Source organism: Acomys russatus, chromosome 4 (assembly GCF_903995435.1).
Source record: "Acomys russatus chromosome 4, mAcoRus1.1, whole genome shotgun sequence".
Classification (NCBI taxonomy): Eukaryota; Metazoa; Chordata; class Mammalia; order Rodentia; family Muridae; genus Acomys; species Acomys russatus.
This window is the reverse complement of record NC_067140.1, coordinates 47,537,909-47,555,794: the sequence shown is the minus strand read 5'-3', so window position 1 is coordinate 47,555,794 and position 17,886 is coordinate 47,537,909. Positions and strand designations below refer to the sequence as shown.

At 38.1% G+C, this 17,886-nt stretch overlaps 1 protein-coding gene and 1 pseudogene across 1 annotated transcript in view; one reads left to right on the top strand and one right to left on the bottom strand.

Annotated features, from left to right (window-relative positions):
• Window positions 1–347: 347 nt before the first annotated feature.
• Slc5a12 (solute carrier family 5 member 12) overlaps window positions 348–17,886 on the bottom strand; it is a 48,993-nt gene continuing 31,454 nt past the window's right edge. The window contains exons 9-15 of the mRNA XM_051144314.1: window positions 17,749–17,861; window positions 12,028–12,095; window positions 7,814–7,900; window positions 5,013–5,197; window positions 4,164–4,267; window positions 2,367–2,494; window positions 348–603 (exon numbers count right to left, since the gene is read on the bottom strand). Coding sequence (XP_051000271.1) covers window positions 451–603; window positions 2,367–2,494; window positions 4,164–4,267; window positions 5,013–5,197; window positions 7,814–7,900; window positions 12,028–12,095; window positions 17,749–17,861 — 838 coding nt within the window. The 3' untranslated portion in view covers window positions 348–450. The remainder of the gene's footprint in view (window positions 604–2,366; window positions 2,495–4,163; window positions 4,268–5,012; window positions 5,198–7,813; window positions 7,901–12,027; window positions 12,096–17,748; window positions 17,862–17,886) is intronic.
• On the top strand, window positions 2,711–3,204 carry LOC127187985 (60S ribosomal protein L23a-like; annotated as a pseudogene).

Genomic DNA, 17,886 nt, shown 5'->3' with positions numbered 1-17,886 from the left:
CAGAGGCAGCGTGAGGGTACTAATAGAAGTTAAGTCCTCTAGCTGTGGCCACAACGAAGGCATGGCTATGTCTACATGTCTACATACATGTGAGAAATGAAGCTGGAGATGATGCTATTCCTATTTATCAGCCTTTTCTGAGAAGCAATGAGTATGCAGGTCTCCTTTAGGTTCGGTCTTTATCTCACCATGATACTTTGATGGGTAAAACTTTAAAGTTGTAAAACTCAGTCCTGTTCGGTCATGTAGCATCAAACACTTCGGGCCTCAGCTGATTTTTCTCCTGTGAATTCAGTGCTTCCCAAATGATATCCTGAGAAACAGTCACATCTTTTCTATAAATAATTATGAATAGGTATTGGGCATCCTTTCTGAGAAGGATCTGTACTCAAGGCTACAACAAGAAGAAGTGACACGTGTGTGAGTATATTATCAGTTGCATGTATTATCCTAGAAATGAGTAGTCTTCTCCTGTGCACTATTGCTGTAGCTTTTGTCTTTGGGGTTGTAGCCTGGAATCTGGGCCACACTTTCTTGCTTGAGTCCATTCTGTAGGGCAGATTCAACCCCTTGTTTCCAGGCACCACCACCGTCAAGGTTGTCCTGAGGAATGTGCAAAGACAGATGTTAAAAGACAGTCTTGATGTCTTTAAAACCAGCTCAGGGGATATCATGTAACCACTGCACTTTTACAAAGGGTGACCAACACAGCTTTCCATTCATTCCCACTTCCCGTCCACATGTCTCACAACCCTTGCACTGGAGCTCCAAGCATACAAAGCATACCCTGACTCCCTCCAGAAGCAGGTCTTTATTAGCTAGCTCTTCTGCTACTCCTCAGCTTGCTCCCTTGGTGCAATTTACAGCTCAGGCTACTCATTGTGGGTCTGGACTGATGAGAATACAACTGTTAAGGGTCTCTAGTTTGTCTGACATAAATGTACTTCTTAGGGGTAAAGAGTCTAAGTCAGCAAGGCATATTTTGCTGCTTCTTTGACTGTTAATGCTCCTTTTTTTACACTTGTAATGGTTTGAAAATGAAGCATTTCTCACAGTTTCACTTCGGCTGATGATGCAGGGGACATTGTGGTCTTTGGAAGTGGGGCCCAGCTAGAAGAAAGAGGTTTCTCATGGCTTTCCCTTGGTGCCATATCTTGCTCTGACTCATGCATGTATTCCTTGTCCTTCTGTTTCCTCCCCCACCAGGAACTGAACAGCCTCCCCCACCAGGAACTGAACAGTGCTCCCCCCAACCCCCTAATCTGTCCAAGTGCATGGAATTAAGCAATCATGGATGAATCATTTGACACCGTGAGCCAAAACCAAACCAAAGTACAACAAACAACAACACAAACTTACAACTCCTCCTATAAGGCTTTGCATCAGGAATTTTATTAAGAGATAATAGGCATGAATAACTAAGGTTAAAAACTACCCTAGAGAGTTAGGAAGTTGTGTCTGTGTCATTCTGTATAATCGTCTTAAGTTCTTAAATAACAAAAGCTAAGTAAAAGGAAAAGGACGCTTAAAACCAAGGCTTTCCAATTCAAAATCATCAACTCACATACATATCATATTTGACTGTCTCATATTTTGTTCTGTTTCTTGAACTTACGTTTGTATTTTTTTTTCCTTCTCAGGGGTTAAAAGAGACTTTGGAAACTGATCCCTTGCAGTGTCACCAATCCATCCAGGAAGCATATTTGCCCATCAACACACACACACACACACACACACACACACACACACACACACACGACCATCATTTGGGAGACTGAAGTCAAAATCTAGATTCTTTCAAGCTCTGGCATTTACTGTTTTCCATCCTTACAGCCTTTTCCATGGCAGTTGTTTCACAGAGACAAAAGGGCACTCCCAGAGACAAAACAGCACCCCACCCCAGTGGGATGGGCTCGCCTTTCTCCCCCTGGTTATCAACCTGTGGGTTGATAGCCCTTTTACAGGTGTTGCCTTAGACCAGTGGGAAACACAGACATTAGCAACATTACAGTTATGAAGTAGCAATGAAAATAATTTTGGGGTCAGGGTCACTACATCATGTGGAACTAACTGCATTAAAGGGTCCCAGCATTAGGAAGGCTAAAAAGGTTATGGACTCAACTGAAGGTTGAGAACTTAGTAAACCAACACCTAATTGTTCATTGTTTGACATTTTTTTTTTTTTAAATATTCTTCTCTCATACATTACACCCTGGTGGCAGTTTCCCCTCCCTCCACTCTTTCTAGTTCGCCTGACACACACCTCTGTTCTTCCCCAGAGCCACTCCTCTGGCAGGGATAAGGCAGTGGGATAAAGGAGTGATGTGGAAACCAGCATGTTTTAAGAAGTTCATGCACCCACTCACCTGCTCTATTTCCTGGTCGTGCTGAACTCCACACCAGCACAGAGTTTTGTATTTCTTAGACCAAAAGCAAAATAAATTGCAAACTGGTCTTATTAAAAGTGGGTCGATGTCTTTGCCTCTTTGCTTGCCTATTAAGAAAAGGGAGATGGATTAAATGGTTTCAGCCCTCCAGGCCTTCTATTGCAGTACAGCCATTATCAACCTCAAGAGCAAGTTAGTTTTTACCAGCTTGAAAACAAACCTAAGAGGTGAACCCATAAAATGTGGATGACTACTGGAAGAGGTGAGACCTAGCAGTTATAAATTCACAAATTGTCATCTCAAGAAAGTTCAGGGTCTCCAAGATGGCTCCGAAAGCAAAGAAGGAAGCTCTTGCCCCTCCCAAAGCCGAAGCCAAAACAAAGGCCTTGAAATCCAAGAAGGCAGTGCTGAAAGGCTTCCACAGCCACAAGAAGACTATCTGCAAGTCACCCACCTTCCGGCGGCCCAATACCCTGCTGTTCTGCAGGCGGCCCAAATACCCTCGAAAGAGCGCACCCAGGAGGAACAAGCTTGACCACTATGCCATCATCAAATTCCCCTGACCACCAAGTCAGCCATGAAGAAAATAGAGGACAACGACACACTCGTGTTCATTGTCGATGTCAAGGCTAACAAGCACCAGAACAAACGGGCCGTGAAGAAACTCTATGATGTTGCTGTGGCCAAAGTCAATACCCTGATAAGGCCTGACCGAGGGAAGAAGGTATATGTTCGACTGGCTCCTTATTATGATGCTCTGGATATTGCCAACAAGATTGGGATCATCTAAACTGAGTCCAGCTGGCTAATCCTAAATACACACTTTTTTTTCACCATATTAAAAAAAAAGGAAGTTCAGGGCTGTAACATTAAAGCGCCACCTGAAGAAATAATAGGAAGTAAATTTCTTTTTAATTTTTATCTAAATCACTTATTTACTGGACCATCTAGGTTAATATTTATAAAATTAAAAAGATCATTCTCATTGTTTCCTTTTCTTCAATTACTGCATCAACACCTTAGACAGCCCTCTGGGATTCTTCTTGCCAATCTTTCCTTCCCTCACTCTTCATTTCTGACCCTCAAAACATATCTGCTTAGTGCTCTGCCCCTTTAAGTCCTACTGAGGACCAAGTCAGACATGTAAAGGTTGGTGAGGTCATCCTTCCAGAATCTTGCAAACTTTCTGTCCAGGATGACTAGTGTAAATACCGCATCCCACAAAGTGCTAGTGAGTAAGAGAGCCAATCCATCTAGTGGTCCCTGGAGGGAGCTGTGTGGTAAGAGTTAGACACATCCATCTGATTCCTTCTATGACCGGATGGTATGTCTAATATATTGTGCCTGTACAGTATTTTCAGGCTCAAGTAACATGCTCCTCAGTATTAAATCAGTCTGTCAAAATGTGTTTCTCATTAAACCGGTATATGTCAGTCAGTGTCTTCTACAGACTAGGCACCCTTGACACCTTTATTGTTGATATAGAACTTTATATTAACTAATAGAAAATGCAGCAAAAAAGTAACTGTCTGTGATCTTAAAGATGGTTGTACAGCGTTATTCTTAATGAGGGAGGGAGGGGGAGAGAGAGAGAGAGAGAGAGAGAGAGAGAGAGAGAGAGAGAGAGAGAGAGAGAGAGATCAGCCTAAAGACAGTAGGCGTATTTCTTTGTGAAGAGAATATTTTGTGGCAGCCTCAGAAGCAAATCCATGAGGTTGTCAGGTAGTCTACAGTGGCATAAAATAACGTTCATTTAGAGGAACTCAGATACCTCACCTGTGAGGAAACTGATGATTATTCCAGCAGCCATGCATCCCAGGCATCCCACAGCACTGAAGTAAAGGTAGGAGATTGAGTACCAGGTGTCAGCTAGGACAGGTCTGTGCAGAAAAACAGCACATGTCATCGACTCTATTCACTATTCAGAAATAAGGACTTATCACTTAGGCTACAATCATTGTTCATTTAGGTTCTGACATCTCTTAAAACCCTAAAGTTTAATGTTTTGCAATTTGATTCTTTAATAAAAATTAATCATGAACTAGTTTTGATTTTAATTATACACAGTCTATATAATCCCTGATTTACAGATATAGATAAATGGACATAATATATATATGTATATGTATATACATATATAAAGAGGGACATTTAGAGAGAAACTTAGAGAGAGAGATTTAGATATTTAGAGAACGAGAGAGAGAGAAAGAGAGAGAGAGATTTTCCAATGAGGACCATGTCTTTTACTGGAAGAAAATGTAACAGATGCTTGTCCATGTGTATGAACTGACAGAAAACTTCCAAAGGGACTTTTTAGTGATTTCATGGGATAAGAGCAAACAATTATAGACTACCCAGAAAGAACGCAGCCTTCAGATACCTTACAGTAGGATCATCACCCTCTGTCTCTTCTTCAACCCTACAATAAAATTCTTATACTCCTGTGTACCTGAGTACAGCAGAATAGCCATCTGCATAAATCTGTGTAGTCTTGCACAATACTCTCCATTGCTAAGCAGTTCCAGGTGAGTAAGAACTAGCTCATCAAATTACCTTTGAGAGACATCGCTCTTTGGATTTGCTGGGCTACTTTGGAACTTAGTGCAATTTTTAAAGTCAATATACCTGCTGGAAATCTGTGGAGCTACTGTTGTTGTTGCTATTGTTGTTGTTGTTATATTTGGTTGGACACACTGGTCTGTTGATAGAGGTAAAGGTAATGTCTTATAGGCTGGTGCAGGGTAAATGAAAGCTCCGATGCCAACCCAAAATGACAACACGATTCCAGTAAGGAGGCCTCCTAGTGCTCCCTTGATGAAGAAAAATAGAAGATAATAAGATATTAGACAAAGCTTTTTCTTGCAAGAATATTGATATGAGGTGTTAAAGCTTTTCCTTCTATGAATAGTGATATAAAGTATTATGTGCAGTGGGGAAACTAGCTGTCCAACTTAAATCTTGACCACATACACTGAAAACAAATCAAACTGCCTCCATGTCAACTCTCAAAAAGCAGATTTACTTACTTATTCATTCACTTCTTGTTTTTTTTTTTTTATTTCACTGGACTTTATTTTAATTGTTATGTTTCTTTTTTTTTAATTTTTTTATTAATTTATTCTTGCTACATCTCAATGGTTATCCCATCCCTTGTATCCTCCCATTCTTCCCTCCCTCCCATTTTCCCATTATTCCCCTCCCCTATGACTGTTCCTGAGGGGGATCACCTCCCCCATATAATCTCATAGAGTATCAAGTCTCTTCTTGGCAACCTGCTGTCCTTCCTCTGAGTGCCACCAGGTCTCCCCCTCCAGGGGACATGGTCAAATATGAGGCACCAGAGTATGTGAGAAAGTCATATCCCACTCTCCACTCAACTGTGGAGAATGTTCTGTCCATTGGCTAGATCTGGGTAGGGGTTTAAAGTTTACCGCCTGTATTGTCCTTGGCTGGTGCCTTAGTTTGAGCGGGACCCCTGGACCCAAATCTGCCTATCATGATGTTCTTCATTCACTTTCTTTATTTTCAGTTCTGGCTTCTATGGTCTTCTGCATGTCAATCCAGTTCTCTGCCACTGGATCATAACCCTGCCCTCCCAGACTAATGAAGTTATTTTAAGTAAGAGTAAGTTGTTTATTGAGTAAAGTTTTTCTGACTCTTATTTGTTCCTCTTGTTTGTGTTGAAACCTATGATCAATAGAAAAGTTTCAGAAACTATGAGAAACTTTAGACAATTTGGTCAATTTTTATTGACAGATACTATACAGAAAGTCTGGCTGCTATTTTGTATCACAAGTTCTGATGCTCAAGTTTTGGGGTTTGTTTGCTTGATAAATTGATTGATTCTAAACTTGAGTAAGTGTACTTTTATTTTCCCTGCTGGTTAAAGGTTATGTTTCTTAATAAACAGTTAAAATTGATGAATAATTTATTCTGTTGGAAAGCAGAACAAGTCTAGCAAAGACTAGGACAGCTGGAAAGTGCTTCAATTTGCCATTATATAACTGAGACTTTCATGGAAGAAACCATTTGTTTAAGTTCCTGTTAGGCACAAAAGGAGTCCTTTGGCAGGGCTCACAATCATTTCTCCCTTACTTTTCCTGAAATTAAACCAAGGTGTGCAAATGAACACTTGTGCTTTGACCCAGACAAGAGGTCTGAAAACTTCTGTAGATAGTGAGCTGCATAATTTTAGGTTTTGTGATCTATGAAGTATGTGTCACAGCTATTCTTCCTGGCAATTGTACCACAAAATCGTCATGGGCAATACCAAATACATGAGGCTGGGTGTGTTCCCTCGAGAGCTTATTGATGGATGTTGACATTGATATTAATGTGTTGTGAAATATAATTATTTTGAGTTAACCAAGTGCCCAAACATTCTTAGATTGCCAAGATCATACTCCCGAACAGAAACCAGCTATGTTTGTACTAAGCCAACATTTACGCATTAGTAGAGACAGGCTTTTTGGAGTCTCTACAACTGTGTATGTGAATGTGCCGAGGATAAATAAATGTGAATGTTAATCTAGATTGAGAAATTATATTATAAATGGTTTCAGTAGTGCTATGTTACTTCTCTTAAAAAGTTTTCTTCTAGACTTGATACCCTATGAGCATATACAGGGGGAGGTAATCCCCCTCAGGAACAGTCATAGGGGAGAAGAATAAGGGGAAAATGGGAGGGAGGGAAGAATGGGAGGATACAAGAGATGGGATAACCATTGAGATGTAACAAGAATAAATTAATAAAAAAATAAATTAATTAAAACAAATTTTCTTCTGACCTTTACCTGGTACACTCTACCTCCATTTATTTGAAGATTTGCTATGAGCAAAGGAAGAGCCAGATGTAAGAATGTCTCTGGTTTGTTTTTTCTATGTATTAGTCATTTGTCATACGATAGTTCAAGGTCACCTTTTCCCTAATTTGCCTTTTGCTTCTAAATGGGTCTTAGTATAGTCTGATATAGGAGAGGCCAGATCCTGTTCAGTTCTATGCCTAAGTATATGTGTATGTTTGTAAAATAGAAATACTAGAGGAAGGAGGGAGAAGGTAAGAGGGAAGAAGGGTGGGATTGGTAGGTGATGAGGGAGGGGTTACAACCAGGATGTAAAGTGAACAAACTTTTAAAAATAAAATAAAAACCAAAAATAAAAGTAAAAATAATTTGAGATTAAAAATGCTGATGGAATAATGGGTGAGATTAGCATTATTTTACAATTTCTAATAAAGTAGCAATCAAGAAAAAAAAAGAAAGAAATATAAATAGCACAAACTTAGGGGGGTTGTTTGTTAGTTAGTTAATTTATTTATTTTTGGCAAAAAAAAAAAAAAAAACAGCCTTCCCAAGAAGAAGAGTATATAGAAAATAAGAAGAGCCTTATTTAAACTGAGCTTATGGAGAGATGTATAGAATCCTTACCTTCCAGTTTACAAAAGGAAACACGATTCCCAAAGTGAATAAACCTAGCATTGGTCCCCCACACATGCCTAGGATGCTGAGGGCAGCCTGTAGGATAAAGCAATAAGATCAGCCCAAATATCCCAGGACCTTTAACATCCCCTGAACTTGACTCTACCACTCCTTTCTTCAACCTTGGATAAACTTGAGCCACACTCATTAATTATGTGTTTTCTTCAAATAAATTATAAGTTCATTGCCAAGCACTGTATAAAAAAAATACATACAAGCACATGCATACCATTAAAACACACACATACTCACATACAGGTTATGCATATGCTTATGTACATAAATGTGTGTGTGTGTGTGTGTGTGTGTGTGTGTGTGTGTGTGTGTACTTAGAAAATAGCCAATTTAGTTAACTTGAAATTGTTGGAGCTATTTTACTTTGTTATAATGGCAAATGGCAGCTTTTCAATTGCCTAGAATGTACAAGGCCCTGGTCTAATTTCCAGCACCACAGAAGATGGTTTTGTTTGTTAAGTAACTTGCTAAGTCAATATATCTATAACTGTTTTTCATATTATACATGGGTGGTCTGCTGCTTTAATTTGGTTTGATATTTTTTTGTCATTTCAATGATAGTTGTCTGGAACCCAACCACTGCCACTCCACCCACACCACTTCTGAGACACTGAAAACTTCATAGACAACTGTGAGGAGGACATCGCATACTCCACAACTCCTTCCTTTTATTTCTCTTCGTGTGTATGGATATTGTCTTAATATCTCTTTTGGATATTAAGAAATTTTGAGTAAAGCATTTCAATATCTCTCACCATTTAAATGACTAACCTTAATAAACTTCCTTGGAATTTATAAACCTAGGTAAAAGTATATTTTTAGGAGTCTCTATAACTGTGTCTGTGGAAGTTTAAGGGTAACATAAAAAATAGCAATTTGGCAAGACTGAGAAAATCTTCTGTCAGCATGATGAGTGTCTAAGACCTTCCAAGATCTGGAAAATAGAAATGAACTAAATTGTGCAAATGAGTGTGTACATGGGCATATGCACACACAACACACAGGAAACTGCTTTAATTACACAGCACTTTCTACATCTGTAATATTATCTTGGGGTTTTTATATCAAGGTCCAAGCTTTACAATGCTCCCAAGATCCTAGAACAGTTCATCATGTGCCACTCATGTGTCAGGAAGTCAAGAGTCCACCTGTATAATCTAGTCAATGACTCATTTAATCCTCACATTTACCCAGTTCAGTAACAGGAACCAAAATTTGTAGGAAAAAAACTTCATGCTAAAAGAAAGACATTCAAGTCTACTTTCATTTAGAGAGTGGGCAAGGATCACATATAGATTTGGATTTGTAGGGCTTTAATTTTTTACATTATTTTTTACTTGAATCAGTCTTTTAAAATTTACATTTTCTTTACCGAAAACACTCTGCAGTTTTTAATATCTATCCAGAGCTGTGTGTTTGTATGTGTGTGCATGTGTGTGTATGTGAGTGTGTGTGTGTGTATGAGTGTGTGTTTGTGTGTATGTGTGTGTGTGTGTGTGTGTGAGTGTGTGTGGTTTTTTTCAAGACGAGGTTTCTCTGTGTAACAGCCATGTTTGTCCTGAAATTCTCTTTGGAGACCAGGTTATGAGTTTGAGGCCAGACTGGTCTATAGAGCTTGTTTCAGGGCAGCCAGGGCTACACAGAGAAACCTTGCATCAAACACTAAAAATAAATAGATAAAATGATGATATATGATAGATAGATAGATAGAAAGACAGATAGATGATAGATGAAATATTAAGAGCATAGATCACCACAATGCCTTACTTATTTTAGGAACAAAAATGGCTTCGGCAGAGTCTGTGCTTGAATTCTCACTATAACCTGCCACATATCACTAGGATTTGAAATCCTGTCATTAACTTATATTCAGTCAACTTTCACTTTCTTCTTGCTATTTAAAACTATAAAAGACAAAAAATATTCCTATTTATTCCAGCCATAATGTAAATTCTTTGACCTGAAATATGATCTGCAATATACTATTATGATTTCTTTTGCATATTCATTTTCAAAGAATTCAATTTCTATTATATATTTTGTAAGACAGGGATGCATTTCATTTCTCATTTAGTCATTTAATATTTGTGGCATTTCTTTTGCTGGTAGTAGGATTGATTCATCATTGTTGTTGTAGGTGAATTTTGAAGATAGTAGCTATCAAGAGAAGAGTCAATAAAATACTAAAGGCATTTATCTCTCTTTGAAAGTAAGGGGTTGAGATAGAGCAGACAAACTTATTCCTCAAAGCAAAAATCACCAGAAAATCAATCCAAGAATTTCATTTTAACCATATATATTCACATGTTCTCTGTGTGCCTCTGTAGTCTGCAAAGACAATAGAGTTCCATTTTTAACTTGTTTTTGTTGTCATTCAGTGTCTTTAATTGGAAGCAAACTTCAAGCTAACTTAACTTAGTGTCTACTTCAATGTACAGACATTTCTGAGTGTCTCCTACAAGTAGAGGATAATATACAGGACTTTGTACTTTAGGCCTGGAGCTGCTTGTAAGCCTTGGCATTTACCTTGCTGAAAACATTAGAAGGACATCTTATCTTACTTACTTTCTAAACTTTTATCTGGCCAAGATTTAATGTGAACTCCAAAAGAAAACTCAGAAAAGTGTCTGAGTACCATTCCACATATTATGGGTTGCCCTGAAATGCCCATTGCTCTCACTGTATTTATCACTACTGTTTGCTGCTAGGGAGCTTTGTTTTCTGTATGCTAGAATGCTTAAAATCTAGAGAAGACCTGCTTTAGTTAAGATAAAAAAAATTATTGAAATTATTCTATCCACTAGCCGAATTCCAGTAGTGCCATGTGCAGCAGCATATGATATGGAAAGATTTCTGTCAGTATATTGATTCTCAAGATCTTAAAAGGTTTTCAAATTTTAATCATAATGAATCTTGACATCACTTTACTCATTTTAACATCTTCCTCTTCTGAAAGAAATCCAGCTGAAATTTTACATCTTTAGTAATTCAGACTTGACATTAGGAAATGGCAGAACGTGGGACATAAGAAACAGTCAATAGATTAGAAGGGCGAAGAGCTACAAATCAAAGGTGTTTCATGGAAGCTCTGCAAGGCCCTTGTTAGGGAAAAAGCCTTCCTGCATCCCTCCCTGCATTCTCCAGCATCCTGTTTCAAGTGAAACAACTTTCTTTGCCATGGATTTCACACAGCCTTTAGAATGCTAATATATGTTTGATCTCATATATTAAAGGAACACCTTACATGTGAGATTCTCCACAGGGGACCTGACTGTGGAAATAGTCTCCCTTGGAACATTTCACAGATTGAAATTTTCAGGACACATTTTGTAAATTCCTGCACTAAAACAGCACCACAGAACTTGAAAACCAAACTTCACATCAAATAAAAACAATTATTTAAAAAATTGATTGTGCCCTTATGGCCTGAAAGCTGTGGTCACAGCATAACCCACAAATACATTCCATAAGTATAATGTGGTTTTGTCAACAAGAACTTAAACCCAATCTTATCCTTTACACACCTGTGATTTGTGTTTCTGTTGGTTTCCATATGTAAAATCAGATTCTGAATATAGATGTACTATATTAAAATAGCAAAGCTTTATAGTATAAAATAACAATTGTCAAGTCAGTTAGGCCAATATACTCAGCTGGACAAGGGCAGAGGAGGGATAACTCCAAGGGTCTTAATTCTGTTTCTTTCCATTGCTCACTGGGGGCTGTCCTTGCCTCCTCCGGAGCCTGGTGCACTTTAACTATAAATGAGCTGAAAAATGAAAAAAATCTATTTCTCAAAAAATTTTTTAAAGACTCATAGTTTCACCAAATTGGACATGATGAATTTGTTTGTCTTTTTTAGTTACTACTGATTATAGTGAAAAAGAGAAAATAAAGGATCATAAGACATTAGAGAGAGCATAGAACATATTTTCTGATCTAAGGACTGTGAAAATAAGACCATAACATATCATCCTACTAAAGTTACACCTTCAGAAAGAAATTTTACTGAAATTTTCATGTATGCTTCATTGGATCTGTTATCCATAAATAATAATGGTGGCCCTTGGAGGAATAGGCACAATGTTACAAAGAATAACAGGGAAGTTTTGCTGTAAAAATCAAGTGTTCTTTTTTTCTTTCATTACCTGTACAACACTCCCCATGAAGGATGCAAGCACAGCCATAGAGGTACACACAATACCAAAAAAGAGACCTGAAAGAAGGAAAGCATATGATGATACATTTCTATAAGGTCATCCCTGAGCACCCAGCACTGTATGCAGGTCAAGTCCTACTGAAAAACTGTAGAAGGAATGTCGTCTATACACAGCCAGTACAGCCTCTACTCAGGATTTTAGTAATCATCCCTCAGGGCAAATGACCTGGAGTCCAGAATCCAAAGATTTCTTAATAACATTCCAGAAGCCTACCATGTAAAACTACATGAAGGTGGAAAGGGTCCAAGCAAATCCAAACTAATTCTGTGGGCATTAATTCTAGTTCAGCCACTCACCATGAATAAGCTAAAGGAGAGGCTACCAGACTCTGAAATATGGACAGATTTTCACCTTTAATATGGTGAATCAGCATTGAAACATTCTGCCTCACAGACTCAAGAATCTAAAAGCTATTCTGACTTTTCCCTTTGGTGCTTTATTCCTACCATCTTTATGGTTCTTAGTAATGCTCTAGAAATATTACAACTAACAACTGATTTGTTCTTACATAAACATAAGGATTTGTTTACACATCACCACAAGGAACTTCAGGTGCCACTCAGGATATATATAGATCCTGTACCGAACACACAGACTTTACAAAGTATGGGTCACTGTGTGAGTCCATTTATATGAAATTCTAGAAATATAAAAATCAATAGTGAAAAAATTTGGTTGGTGGTCTCCTCTAGAAGAAGGTGAGAGCAGATGATGAGAAGACATTCTACAATATTGATCATGATGACATATCTTAGAAGTAATTGGGTTTCATAGGTAAGTGCATGTGCTAATTTTATTTCAACATGACAAAGGAGTCATCTGAGAGGAGGGTGCCTAAATTGAGGAAATGTAAATGTGGCTGTAGGCAAATTGCAGGGCATTTTTTTCTTTTTTCTTTTCTTTTTTATTGATTCATTCATATTACATCTCAGTAGTTATCCCATCCCTTGTATTCTCCCATTCCTCCCTCCCTCCCATTTTCCCCTTACTCCCCTCCCCTATGACTGTGACTGAGGGGGACTCCCTCCCCCTGTATATACTCATAGGGTATCAAGTCTCTTCTTTGTAGCCTGCTATCCTTCCTCTGAGTGCCACCAGGCCTCCCCATCCAGGGGACGTGGTCAAATATGGGGCACCAGAGTTTGTGTGTAGGGCATTTTCTTAATTAGTAATTAATGTGGGAGGGTCCTGACTCTTGTGGGTGGGGCCATGCATGGGCAGGTGGTCTTGGGTTGTAGAAGAAACCAGACTGAGTGAGAGACCAGGCAAGCCAGTAAACAGCAGCCCTCCATTGTTCTGTGTCAGGTCCTGCATCCAGGTTCCTTCCCTGTTTGAGTTCCTGTCCTTACATCCTTTTATGTTGAACTGTTATATGGAAGAGTAAACCAAATAAATCCTTTCCTCCCCAATTTGCTTTCAGTCATAGTGTTTCATCACAGCAACAGTAACCCTAGCTAGGACAATGCATTTGTCAAAACTCAAAAAAGTATGTACTTAAAAGTTTACCATTACATTATAGGCCATTTTATATTAAAAGCCTTGAAATGGAGATTAAATTCTATTTAACAATATAAATGCTAAAATAATTATGGAAAATGAAATGATTTTGGCAATTTACTTTTAAATAGCTAAATGGTATGATGGATAAATGGATTGACAAAGAGCTGGATGAATATGTAAAACAGTTTAGAAAAATGAGGAATCTTATATTTATAAAATGGTATTGATATGTTACATTATTTTTACAATTAAATATTAGGAACAAAAATTAAGTGCAATAGTAAAATAACTATTGTGAAGAGATTTCTATTTGAGACTAGTTCACATTACTATTAGAACTATTTGAAGAAGGCAGAGGTAAAAGTATGACAAAAAAGAACAAAGAAAAGTTAAAAAATTAGGGAAAAACATATAATATGAGAAGAATAAAGAAGTGGATAATTAAACTATTATATACAATAATCACACTACTATAAAATCCAATCTAAATTTTTTGAGTAGACAAGAGTTGGGTAAATGGCTATGCATTAACTTTACACAGGGAAATAAAAGGACAAAAATGGGTAAAAAATTGTACCAATTTCACACTGATATAAGTTTAGAAGATGTTAAATGGTTTGTTGCCATATCTCCCTGAATTTAACATCTGATCTTGGCATCTTAGTATGATATAGCCTGGTAAGTAATTGAATAGGAAAAGTCATATGAGAAAATCATATGATCCACAACATCATTAAAAAAAAAGGGGGGGGGTTACAGGAAAGAGCAAAATATGGAGAATAGAATAGATATTTGAAAGAGACAATTTAAAATTGCAGAGGAGGTGGTGCCAAGAAAGTAGCTATAATTAAAAAGAAACCTCAGGACAGACCCACTCATCTACCCTTCACACACACACACACACACACACACACACAAAAAAAAAAAAAAAAAAAAGAAAAAAAGAAAAAAAAAATACCTGCTCTTCCATAGGACTCCCTGTTCTTTTCCCAATGTTTGGCTGTGAAACTCAGCTTCTACCTTGATCCCTTGCTTGGTGGGGTCTTTCAGAGGACACCTATGGTAGACTGTGGCCTGTTTCCTCTCTTCAACAGCTTCCATTGTCTATCCTAGTTGCCCTTCTGACTGAGAATTAAGCATCTTTCCTAGGATCCTTCTTGTTACTTAGCTTCTTTATGTCTGTGGATTGTACTATGATTATTCTGTATCATATGGCTAATATCTTCTTGTAAGTGAGTATATACCTTGTGTGTCCTTCTGGGTCTGGGTTAGTTCACTCAGGGTGATCTTTTCTAGCTCCATCCATTTGGCTGCAAATTTCATGATGCCCTTGTTTTGGGTAGCTGAATTCCATTGTGTAAATGTACCACAGTTTCCTTTTCCATTTTTCAGTTGAGAGACATCTGGGTTGTTTCCAGTTTCTGGCTATTACAAGTAAAGCTGCTATGAACATAGTTGAGCAAATGTTCTTGTTGTGTTGTGGAGCATCTTTCGGGTATATGCCCAGGAGTGGTGTAGCTGCGTCTTGAGGTAGTACTATTCCCAATTTTCTTAGTAGGTGGCAGATTGATTTCCAGAATGGTTGTACAAATTTGCACCCCCACCAGAAATGAAGGAGTGTTCCCCTTTCTCCATATCCTCACTAGAATGTGCTATCACTTGAGTTTTTTATTCTTAGCCATTATGATAGGTATAATATAGAATCTCAGTGTAGTTTTGATTTCCATTTCCCTGATGGCTAAGGACAATTCTTTAAGTGCTTCTCAGCCACTCTATATTATTCTGTTGAGAATTCTTTGTTTAGCTCGGTACCCCATTTTTTAATTGACTTATTTGGTTTGTAGGATTGGTGAAGATCATTTCCCAATCTGTAGATTGACAGGAGCTCCACAAGAAGACCAACAGAATAAAAAGATCTAGGTTCTGAGTCAGGGGATGGCAGAGACTGATGCACCAAACAAGGACCATGCATAGAGAGGACCTAGGCTCCCCACTCAGATGTACCTGATAGGTATCTCAGTCTCCATATGGGACCCTTATTAAGGGGAGCAGGTGCTTTCCCAGTCATGAACTTTATTCTTTGCTCTCTGATAACTTCCCCTGGTGGGGTGCCTTATCATACCACAGAGGAAGAGATGCAGGCAGTCCTTATGAGACTTGATAGGCTGGGCCTGGTTGGTATTGGAGAAGGTCTCTACCTCTCTGAGGAAGGGAATAGAATGGAAGAGGGAGGGAGGGCGGGACCTGGAGGAGATGAGAGAGGGGACTACAATTGGGATGTAAAGTAAATAAATTTTAAAAAATACATTTAAAATTTAAAAAGTCATCATACTATTTAACACTTTATATGCTGACTTAAATGAAACAGTATTAATCTCTTTAAAAAGTCTCCACCCATCAAAGGCTGTAAGTTGTGGAAATCCAAATGTCTTTGAAAATAAAGACTCAAGGGTGAGAATGCCACTTTAGGAGTCCCATGCTTGCAAACAACTGCAGAGGGAAAAGTTTCCCACACTATCAACAGCTAAGGGACACAGAAGACCCTTGATCTGTGGTCAGACATAAAGAAGAATGAAAATTTCTCTCTTCCTGTGAAATGGGTGGAACTGGAGAAAAAAATTTATGTATCAAACATTCAAAATATGTGGTATTTGAAAGAAAATGTCTTTAATAAGCTTATTGCCATATACAGTGACTGTATACTATAAACATATCAAGAAATGTAAATGAAATAGGACACTGAATTGAATATTGTATAACCATTGAACTCCTACATTTTTAAAGCACACATAGAGCAATGCACACTGTGGATCGCTTCATGAAAACAACCAGAGACAGGATTATATAGGTATAATTTTGCTTTCAAACTAAATTATTTTTCTAAATTACCTGTACTTTCTGTATTGTGCATAAAAGGTATATAACTTATTTGTCCTTAAAAGCAAGAAATTTGAGGGCTAGAGAATTAAATGCTTATTAGTTAAGAACATGCACTGTTCTTATAAAGAACTAGAGTTCTGTTTCCTGCACCCACATCAGGTAGCTCAGAACTGCCTGTAATTGTAGGTGTCTGACACCCTATAGGCACTTTACTCAAGTGTACCAACCCCTCCTCAGACATACACATACACATATAAACTCAAAAATAAAAATCAATTTGTAAAAAAATCACCAAAGTTTTTGAAAATGTAATTCAATGTGGTAACTGCTTCGGTGATTATAATGTGCAATTTTAATAATTAAAAAGTCAATGAGAATTTTATTCATGCGTATAATTTCATTATATTAAACCACCACTCTCTCCCTCCAGATACTCCTGGGTCCTCCCCAAACCATCCTCCCAACTTCAAGTATTCTTTATTATTTTTTTAAAATAATTTTCAGAGTCCAGTTAACGCTGCCAATATACTCAAGTAGTATATGGGGGCTTCCACTGGTGCATGATTAGCCATGTTTAGAAACAACATCTCTGACAAACTGAATCTCCCTCACCAAACACCATCAATCATCTATCTCATACCCTTTCTGCCTCAAAATCCAGGAGTACCTGCATGAGGAGGGAGAAATAAGAGCCAGAAGTTGAGAAGAACCAAAGCAAAACTGTGTCATGTGGACATGACAGGACCTCTGCACCCATGAACTCACAGCAGGTGTAGTTGGCTGCACAGATCTGCATGAAGCAAGCCAATGAACATTCCAGCATGGATGATTGGGGAACAAATAAGAACACACCTCTAGCCAAGGAAATAGCACACAACTCTGAGTTAAACAAGGAACACCCATTCCCTGAGAGCACGTTCATTGGATTTTGGTTTCAGGAGTTAATTATTAGATGGTGGCCAAGCATACTGAACAGAGCCTTATGTGAAATGTCTGGTAGGATCAATTCAGCACTATCAAAAAGACATTGATGTGAAGAGATTAGAGCAAGAGATACCCGAAAAGAAAAGTAAGACCAGAGCAAGGTAAACTAGCTATTCATTTCTTCTTGGTACCCGCTGAGGACTTTGGATGCTTGAGAATCTACATGCTTATATGCATTTATGTCATGTCCACTTATGAGTCCTGAGCAGCACATGTAAGATTCTGATATTTGGCTCATGTAACTTTAATAAAATGGAGTCGAATAGTTCCACCAGCTATACCTACATAAGCCTTTACTGATCCAGGTACTCAGCTTGTCAGAGAGATGTGGAAAACAGCTCTTGACAAAATCCTCAAAGGTCACTGTTGCTAAAGCATTGATGCTGGCAGCCACTGTGCTACAGAAAGAAAAAACAAACAAAC